Source organism: Volvox carteri, assembly GCF_000143455.1.
Source record: "Volvox carteri f. nagariensis unplaced genomic scaffold VOLCAscaffold_80, whole genome shotgun sequence".
NCBI classification, from domain to species: domain Eukaryota; kingdom Viridiplantae; phylum Chlorophyta; class Chlorophyceae; order Chlamydomonadales; family Volvocaceae; genus Volvox; species Volvox carteri.
In genome coordinates, this window is record NW_003307623.1 from 393,003 (window position 1) to 402,691 (window position 9,689).

A 9,689-nucleotide genomic window follows, 5' to 3' on the forward strand; every position below is an offset into this window, starting at 1 on the left:
CACCGGGGGAGGGATGTTGACAGGGAGCTGCAGGAGGAGGTAACGGCGGTAAAGAGGTGATGGTGACAAGGGGATCCAACCAACCCCTTTCAGAGGTCCTCCTCCACCCCTCCCCCTTTCCCACCTTGCTAACTCTATTCTATCTCCCTCCTTGCGCACGTCTCCTGGTCACTGCTGCTGCGGGGGGGTCGCCGTGGCTCCTCTGTCCTCGCGAGGTCGAGGTACGTCCGCAGCCTTGTGTGCCACCACTGCTTTACGTTGGTTTCCAAGTTGAGACACCGGGCACAACCCTCCCCTCCCCCCCTCCCCTCCCCTCTCACCGACTGCGCCCCTTGGGCCACCTTCGCGCTCTCCTGCAGCTGCCTCTTGAGGGCCTCCACCTGGGCCCTACCACCAGGGCCGGGGTGTCGCGGGAGGGCAGGCAGGACAACAGCTCACAGGTCCCACTCCCTCTCCCCACAGCCCCTCACTCTGCAACCCCTCCCCCGGTGACACGAACCTCCTCAAAACCGAACTCCCAACCCCGCAGCCGCCTCGTCCAATATTCAAATACAAGCCTGGAATTTCCCTAGGGCCACGTGAACACACACATATATACGCATGTACATAGCGCCATACACACGCAAGGCACCTACTCCAGGGAGGTGTTGTGGGCCCTCAGTGCGCCCACATCGGGTCCACCAGGCCCATGTGCATGCACAGCGGCAACACAGCCACCGCCGCCTCCGTAGCTACTGCCGCCGCCGCCACCTACGCTGCCTGGGTACAACCCGCCGCCGCCGCCACCACCACCACTCCCGCCAGTAGTTCCGCTTCCCCCGCCTCCTCCCAATCCGGGGAGTGGCAATGGGCCCCCCGGGTGGGGTCCAGGGGGCATCTGGGAGGGGTAAACAGAGGGGGGTTGAGCCGCCACAAGGGGGCCCGGCGGCAGCACTCCCCCACCACCGCCAGAGGCGGCGGCAGCGCCAGTGCTGGACCTGTACGGCGGCAGGCCCCCTGGTGGCTGTGCTACTGCCCCGCCTGCTGTGTAACTGGCGCCAGCGGGTGATACCCCCGAGGTTGTGTTGTTGACGCCGCCGTTGCCGGGCCCTCTGGTGGTGAGGGTGACGGGGGCAGTGGTGGGCCCCGGACCGGGACCAGCACCCTGACTTGGACCGAGCATGGGCGGCGGTATTGCTGCTGCTGCTGCCGCTACTGCTGGGGTAGGGCCCAGTGCACCTGCTGGTGCCGCTGCCGGCCCCGCATGAGCCCCAATGCTGGTGGGGGGTGTAGGCCCCGGGGGGATAGCGCCTGCAGGGCCGGGGACAAGAGGTGAGTCCGGGCCGGAGGTGGGTGGGAGCCAAGCAAGGAAGGAGTTCGTGCATTGTGGGCCGGCGGGGTATTCGGAACGGAGGTCTTCCGGGGCACCGCCGGCGGCAGTGGGCAGTTGGCTCCTAGTGCAGGGGTTCGTACCCGGTCCGAGTTGCGGTCCCCAGTTTCCCTAAGAAGGGTTCCGGTCACCGGGTCTACTTGATGACGTGCGCCGCATGGCCGCATGTTGGGCACCCCTCGACTCACAGTGACCGACAGATAGACAGACACATTGGTGCAACCCAGTCCACCTGAGTCGATACATGGGTCCTGGCCGCCTCAGAGCTTCTCCCCGGGAGTATCGATATGCAGAATACACGCCATGCAGGCACTGCAGGCACGACTACTGCACCGGAAGTCGCAGCATTATAGCCCCTCCGTGCGATTGCCACCACAACCACCTCCTCACGACCCATGTGGGGAACCTACCAGTCTTACACGGGGGGCCTGTTGCGCCCCTCACACCGCCGCCCGAGATGGGCCCCCCGTCAGCAGCAGCTGCAGGGGGGCCGTACGTCCCCGTCACGTGGCTCGTGGCACCGAGACCACCTCCACCTGCCGTACTACCGGGCATCTGACTGTTGCTGATGCTGAATGGAGCGCCGTAGCTTCCGTACGCTGCACTGTGCATGCCGGTGCCGGGGGGTCCCGAGCCGGCAGGCGCTCCGAAACCCAGTTGCTGACCGAGGCTACGCGGTTTGCTGAGCGACAGCGCGCCGACAGAGGTTGTCGAGGAGGTTTGTTGTTGGTACTGGTATGCGGCTCCTGGCCCTAGTCCCCGCCCCCCGGGGGGCCCTGGACCACCCGTTGCGGGAGCTGTGGCGCCGCTGCTGGTGCTGCTAGCCGCCGCTGCGGCGGAATTAACGGTGTTGTACGGTGGCAGCCGCATGAGGGGGGTGTTGCTTCCACGTGCTGCCGTTTGCGTGCGTTGGAAGAGCGACCCACTGGGCGGCGGCTGGTATTGCTGGTTTTGCTGCTCTGGGGCCCGAGGCGGCTGTCCGCCGTACTGCGGATGGCCACCATAAGGGTTGCACGCTGGTGTGGAGGCCGTGGGCACATTGGCCGGGGGGTGGTAAGGATTGGAGTACGGCGGCAGGAGGCCCCCAGGGCCGCTTGACCGGGGCAGAGGCGCTACGGGCGCCGGCACAGGTGTGGATTCCGTGCGTCCAACTTGGCTGGGTCCAGGCTGCGTGCTCACCTGTTTACGTAGGCATCAATGGTTACAAGACGAACGAAAAAACATCAGGACGCTGCCAACAAGTTGTACCTAACCGGATGTTGCCACATCCATACCTGCCCGGAGCCACGGGACGTATGTGCCTGAACTATTTGATCAATGTCGACATCCACATAATCATCATCGTCTTCCATTCATTCAGCCGCCAGCAGGAAGCAGATTTCACGTCATTACTCAGCGCACATGGGAATCGCTAAAGGCTCACAACTCAAGAAAGTTCAACCTTATCAAACAAATCTTAGAATTTTCCCTGACTTTACGGCGTGCAATTTATGGCAAGTCTTTGCGCATGCATTAAACACGTCGAGAGCAAACACGATCTCCAAGATCGCCCCAGAAAGCTTGTTCAATTTGTTTTTTTCCTGCCTTTGGAGGCCTTGCGATCACTCGACTGGCATCTATCCGAGTAACACGCTAAGTGCACGTTAAGTGCCGTATTTTTTTAGCGGGAACACCCTTGTGCGCTTTTGGACCATAATCTGAATCCTTTACGAAGATTACTTCACAACACACCTGGTCACTTTTCACAGCAGGATTCTGCAGTATGCCATATGTCCATCTTTGGAGTAGCGAACTTTCGACATTGATGGTGCTCATAGGGCCGGCTTCCATTAGCCAGCCAGCGTGGATATTTAAGATGACTATGAGGCTAAAAGTCGGGCACCTGAAGCACGCGACATTTGGGGACGCATACCGCCCTCCATAGTAGTTAGCCGGTACTCAGGGTCACGCGAGCTCAATTCCACAAAATAAGCAAATATAAATATCATCTAGGTGTGTGGAAGCTGTAATAATTATAATGCTTTACTTAGTTTGCTTCGGTGCACGGTGAACTTACAACCCGAGAGACCGGTAAGTTTGCGAAACCTAGTTACACTATATTAAGAATCAGGATAATAGCCTTTCAGGAAAAATTGCGTTCTAGTAGCCCAAATGCAACGCATGCGAAGAAGAGACTGCGGCGGATATCTTCTATGGCCATTTGCAGTCCATGTTCCGTCCATATTCCGTCCATGTTCAAAACAAACTCTGTATTCTTGTATTTTTATAAATCGGATTATTGCTTTATGACAAGAACCAACGAAAATGCCGTACGACTACAGCTGGCATAAGTGAGCTACCATAGAAGCACGCGACAGTTAGCCAACGTTTAGTGGAGTGGAACGCCAGTTATCTTAACCTAACTAGAGGGCGCTAACTGGCTAATGGGAGTCGGCCCATAACTGCCGCAAAGGCGATCGCTCGCAAGCATAGACACAGAACCAAAGGTTTAGGTTGGCCTTGCCCTCATCGCAGACGAGCAATTCCTTAAGGGCTAGTCGAGGACATGGCAAGCCGTGGGCGTCGCAGCGCAAGACCATTCGTAGTAGCAAGTTTATTTGGAGCTTCAGTTGTTAGTTTTGACACTGGAGCCCGACCGGCTCGCGTGCAACGCCCATCGGAGCTTCGGAGCCCCAACCTGTGTAACCCTGAGGAATCATTTGCACGTTATCCTGCCCGCGTGCGATGCTGGCGAGGATCGCGTAGAGAAGTATCACTACGTTACCTGGAGCCAGTCCCAGAGACGTATTCCTGCATTCTTGGGAATCAGTCTCAGCGCATGCGTCCCAAGCCTCCACAAGGATTAATTAGATAAGAAACAGAATGGTTACGCAGTTGTCGGGGTGTCAATAGAAAGTATTATTGAACATGCATTAAATCTGGTGGTCGATCTAGCTTTTGAGTTTTGAGGTGCGGGCCTAAAAATCGTCAATGAAAGTAGTAGAATTGAGTTATGAGCGCATTAATTGCTTACATTCCAAACTTCTACACATTTCCGATTACTACACGTCCCAGGTTGTGATCGTGGCGTACAGCCAAGATCCTGTAGTCCAACACAACACCTGGACAGTTGTTTATTCTATTATGTACAGTCCGATGCACATCGGAATCCGTTGCCGAGTCCGATGCACATTGGAATCAACCAACCGAATGAAGTCAACCGCCAGGACAATCAACTATCCTGATTTTCCCAAGCAACAACAGGTAGCAACACCTACCAGACAACCCACTACTTCCTACTGAAGAGAAAAATCGTGAACGAACAAAACTGATATGCGCACTCCATATTCTCCACTTCGCACTCTTGCGCACCTCCCGCTTTACCCCAGATCTCACTCCCATCCATGCGCAACACACATTTGCATCCTTTATTCGTAACTACTGGCAGTATTTTTCACACTGTCGTTTAGCAGCCGCGCGGGGGCTTCTAGGCGCTGCAGGGCGGCACACTGATGCTCTGACCGGCGCGTACAGCGCCCACATTGGGGTTGATCAATTGCAGACCCTTGCAGTCGGTAGCGAAGTTACCAGCGAAGTCGCACAGATTGCCGTCCCTGGGGACAGCGTAACGCCTGCAGCAGCGAAGATAGCAGGCAACGTTAAAAGACTTAGGTCCGACCTCATTTGGAAAGGGAAATCCTGAGGGAGGACGCATTCTACGACTGTGCACCTCGCTGGTCGCGTCCGACGGAATCCACCAAAGCGGCACACACATCATAGTTCATTGAACGCTACGATACCATCTTGCAGCAATTGCTTTCGTTACACAGGACGCTTGGCAGCGCGATGTGGAGCCTCGTGTATGAACAGAGCTGGCACAGCCCGGCAAGCCCATGGCGCGGGCCACTCCCACCCGGATCTTAGGCAGGCAGGAGGTGAGACTGTGTCCTTGTTTGTCGCGCACATGCAGTTTTACGAGCCATCCCTTCCTGCCACCCATGTCGAAGCTACCTCACTACAGCCCCCAGGGGGCTCCCCCCAGCACTGCACACCCATCCCCTGCAGTTAAGAGTCACACATGTCGCACTCACTGGCAGGACATGGAGCTGGCGGTCGCTGTCGCCTGGGCCCCGCAGTTCGCCAGACTACCCAGTCCGCCGCCACCCACGGCCAGACTGTTGGCCTTCGCCTCTGCAGACCGCAGCACGGGGCCGGTTAAGGGGGGAAAGGCGGACAGACAGCGGACAGACAACTGAAAATATGCTAACTAACACGAAGCTTAGGGTTTAAAAAGGCCTAACATAAACCTTGCTTAAACCCTAACATAAGACATGATCCCCCAGGAGCGCAATCGGTGCGATTGAGAGCAGGAAAATAGGAAGAAACCCGTCCACTATCGCGCAGATGGGCTGTCATCTGTACGGAAAATACCACCATTGGTTTACCACCATTATTAGGAGGCGATACACTTGCGTGCATGCCTCGAGACGAGTGGAGGTCGTCCCGCACACGTCTCAATGTGCGGTATGAGCTCGACAGAGAAGCGGACACACAACACAATGTAAAATGCACAACACATCTCATGTACACGCGTAACGTAGCACAAGACGAGGCGCATTAGCATGCTAGAAACTGCAATGCCATTGCAAATGGGGCAGGAGTTCCCTCGGGCACTGCGGAATTGGGTCCGGCTCCTGTCCACATACCTGCGTTGGCATTGCTGCTCCCCTGGCCGCTGGAGGTGGCCGAGGCCAGTGCGTTCGCAAGGCACTTGGCACCGCTCTGGTCCAGACCGAAGCGGGGGGCGAACCGATCGGCGACACTCTCCGCCACTGCACAGCGAGGGGATACCGGACGAGCCCAGGGCAACCAAGTGAAGGACAGAACCTTTCTTTCACTGCTCCAAACGCAACAAGCAACAAGGTAAATAGTGCACAAGTAGATTTGAAGTGATGCCCATTTGCTTCCGCGGGGGGAAGGGGAAGTACACCTGCTGCACGCCTGACTTCAGGCACGATGACTCGTCCGCCGTCGTCAAAGGATCTAACGACTCTTACTGGCGTCGGTTCACCCAATTCGCCCGTTAGGAAAGAGGACTGTTAAAATCCAAGGCACCGAATACATACGACTTCAAAGGCCTCATCCGCTGAATGTGGGCAACTAAATGTATCACATCACCTGCTTTGGCGTTCGCATTTGCGTCACTGGACAGAGGGAACAACAGCCCAGAGCTGGACCTTGCCCGCGCAGCCGCGCTCGCGCTGGCCTCGCTGCCTCCGAAGAAGGGACCGAATCCGAAACCGAAGGACGCGGCCTTCGCCTGCGCTTCCGCCTCCGCACTCGAGAATGACCGCTGCGACAGGCTGCGACCGGCCGCCCGAATGCAGGTCGGCGTCGTCGCCACTAGAACCACGAGCAGCAGCGCCGCGACCAGGGGCGCGGACGCGGTAGCCGATCGTTCATTGCGCCGCGCCATGACTGGTCTCTTCGCCTGGCAGGGGATGAGGAGAGTGAAGGGGCAATCCTGCAACACGCAGCACTGGTCGCCATAGTTACCAAGAGATTCAGGCTGTACGTACCTGAGTAAGTGGACGGACGTCTCCCGCTGAAGTCGGAATAAAGCTCCTGAGTACTACCGCGTCTATCTATGCGTGCGCTACGGTTTCAAATAGATGAGATTCTCTTCCGGTGATGCCAGGCACACTTTGATGTCCCGAATATATACACGATGCGCTCTTGTGTTCCGAGGGTGGCGCACAATTTCCGTACCGGAAGCGAACGGTTTATGCTGGCTTCTTCGGCTGCCCAAGGGGTTCGCCAGCTTCTGCAAACACGCATCCGATCCAATGTTGCGAAATTTGTACCGCGTCATGAAGTAAAAGGGTCCTTGACAGCGACGGCGGCTTACTAAGAGCCGCGGGGCGAACGGTAACCTCGCTTGCCAAACCAACGTCCAAAACGGCGTTGCTTTCCGGCGTTAAGATGGAGAGCAGAATAAAAGTATGCTTTTGCAGATGGTGATAATATTTTTTTGTAGTTTAGTTTCAAGGATGAAGAAAACAATTTATTGAAACCTTCCGGTAGCGGTTGGAGAAAACAAGGTCCCAAGGGTTCCCAAGGGTCAGCTCATACACTTGTGCCTCCCTGGCAAAACCACCCAGAGTCATATGTAAGTAGCGCCTGCGGTACCGACGTGATGTCGCAGCCCCGTCCTCTCCTCCCGACACGTGCCCTCGCATGTTGCCCAACCTTACACTCCCGCAGGAGTGAACAACTGAAAGTCAAAGAGACCGAAGGCGTTATTCCCAACAAGTGCGTTTGCAGTTCTCCAGCATTTGCGCGCCATCACTCCACCGAGTTATCACGCGCACCGGTGTGGCTGCGCGGCAAAAGCTGTCCACCTAGTAATGTAATTAACTTCGCTTGCTTGATTGTTCCCCCTCTGCGACCAAGGGGGCACACCTGCCAATGATGGTCCGGTCGATGCCCTGCCTAGCCTGCGAGGTTCACGGTTCCCAGGAATCCTGCTGTGTACTGCTGGCCGGGCCGGAACCGGGAGCCGTAGGGCGTTGCAGGGGACGGATCACCAGTTTGCACGGATGTCTTCACAAGGCTACAGCCGCAGCAGCGCATGCATGGAAAGCCGCAACCTCGTCCTCCAAACGACTTTCCACTTCACAACCACATCCACAACCACATCCAAATCCCAGCGGGGAGAGGGGGGAAAGACGAACCACGAACGAGTGAAGCTGCTGCCAGGGCAAGTGTGTATGAGGAGAGGGGGCCAGGCAGGGGAACCTCCAGCACTTCCTCCTTGTCCTACCGGCCCCCTAACCCCGGTGTACGGGTAACGTACAGAATGAAACCTCAAGGGGGGAGGAAGCCACGTCACCCTGTTCCAATGCCGTACACAATGTCGGCTAAATTGCAGATACAGGTCCGACGCCCCGCGTCTCACCACACAGTCCACCCACCGGCATCCAGAACACCAACGCACCGATCTGGCCCTATAAGGCCTAGGTGTGCGGCACCACATCACATGCCACGTCACCAGCGACACGCACGCAGCGACTGCAGCTACACCGACACGTGGCACGTCTCGTCCAACTCCAGGCGGGAAGAGTGAGGGACGACAGGGTTGGTCCTGGGGACTCCCCCCCCAGTCCGGAAGGAGGACGACCCCTCTGCCGCAACCTCCCCAGCAGGCAGGCATCGGCACCAGTGGCCGATCCAAAGTACTGGGACCCCCCCCGGGGGGACCACAAAGGGCGGCACCACTCGTTCCGGGGAGGAGCGCAATCCCCCCGGCACCCCCCCAGGTGACACCACATGACTGGGACCCAGGACGGCCAATCCACTCATTTACCCGCAGCCACTACCGACACCACAGCTATGCTTCTGCTGCTGCTATCGCAGTGCAAGCAACCCCCTTCCCCCCCCGCTAGGCCGCTACACCCACAGCCATGACACCCGCAACAACACCCCCCACCAGGGTGGTAGCCGCTGCCGCCGCTGCTGCTGCTGCCGGTCCTGTAGCTGTCCGCTGCACCGTTTCTGAACCATCTTGCCTACTGCTGCTACTGCTGCTACTCCCCCTGCTGCTGCCGGCGACCTGAGGGCAGGTACCTGAGGACACACCACGAAACAACACAGCCACCGAGGCGGACATACATACATACACACACAGGGGGGGGGCATTTCAGATGGTGATGCAAACGTGATGGCGCGAAAGCAACAACCGCCAAAACCGCCACAAAGCACCCCCGGGCTGTACTCTGATGGGACACAGACGGGCAAAGGACGGGACACCATAGCTTGATGTACGTACGACAACTTGGGGTACGGGCAGCGCACTACTAGGGGGCCAACGACACACAGCACCATCCGGGCACATCATCAACTGCTGCAGGCCCCCCTCATGTCCAGTGGTGGTCCCGACCGGTCCGGTCAGTCGGGTCAGTCGGGTCAGCCGAACTCCCCACCCGCCCTCACCTGTGGTCCTTTGCCGCGTTCTTCTTGCGCCGCTTCTCCATGAATTTGTCCAGCTTGCCGCGCTCCTGCGAGTCGTACGACAATGTACGGTTATGATGAACCGACAGAATAGAACCATCAGTACAGCTAGGTCCCCCCTCCAACGTCGAAATCGTGTCGAGCTGTACTCAGCTCATCACCTCGCCATGCCATGCACTCCCATCTCCCGCCTCCAGTTCCCCGCAGTTTGTTCCTCTCCCCCCCCCTGCCTCCCGAGTCGGATCACCGCCCGCAGCAGCCGCACCCCCTCTTCCGGAGCGTCCACCTTCTCCGGGGACTTCAACAACACGAGGCAGAGCCCACCCGCAAA

General features: G+C 57.8%; 2 protein-coding genes across 2 annotated transcripts in view; both read right to left on the reverse strand.

Moving 5' to 3' along the window:
• Window positions 1-4,165, reverse strand: part of VOLCADRAFT_107834 (uncharacterized protein) — a gene marked incomplete at its 5' end in the record, with an annotated part of 12,833 nt that extends 8,668 nt beyond the window's left edge. The window contains 8 exons of the mRNA XM_002957813.1: window positions 4-27; window positions 321-387; window positions 755-877; window positions 1,219-1,290; window positions 1,814-1,848; window positions 2,296-2,385; window positions 3,101-3,251; window positions 4,134-4,165. Of these exons, the coding sequence (XP_002957859.1) occupies window positions 4-27; window positions 321-387; window positions 755-877; window positions 1,219-1,290; window positions 1,814-1,848; window positions 2,296-2,385; window positions 3,101-3,251; window positions 4,134-4,165 (594 nt within the window). The remainder of the gene's footprint in view (window positions 1-3; window positions 28-320; window positions 388-754; window positions 878-1,218; window positions 1,291-1,813; window positions 1,849-2,295; window positions 2,386-3,100; window positions 3,252-4,133) is intronic.
• A 670-nt stretch (window positions 4,166-4,835) lies between these two features.
• The window catches only part of VOLCADRAFT_119793 (uncharacterized protein), a gene marked incomplete at both ends in the record, with an annotated part of 18,831 nt that continues 13,977 nt past the window's right edge, over window positions 4,836-9,689 (reverse strand). The window contains 7 exons of the mRNA XM_002957814.1: window positions 4,836-4,980; window positions 5,440-5,539; window positions 6,055-6,180; window positions 6,527-6,839; window positions 8,346-8,364; window positions 8,838-8,960; window positions 9,341-9,405. Coding sequence (XP_002957860.1) covers window positions 4,836-4,980; window positions 5,440-5,539; window positions 6,055-6,180; window positions 6,527-6,839; window positions 8,346-8,364; window positions 8,838-8,960; window positions 9,341-9,405 — 891 coding nt within the window. The remainder of the gene's footprint in view (window positions 4,981-5,439; window positions 5,540-6,054; window positions 6,181-6,526; window positions 6,840-8,345; window positions 8,365-8,837; window positions 8,961-9,340; window positions 9,406-9,689) is intronic.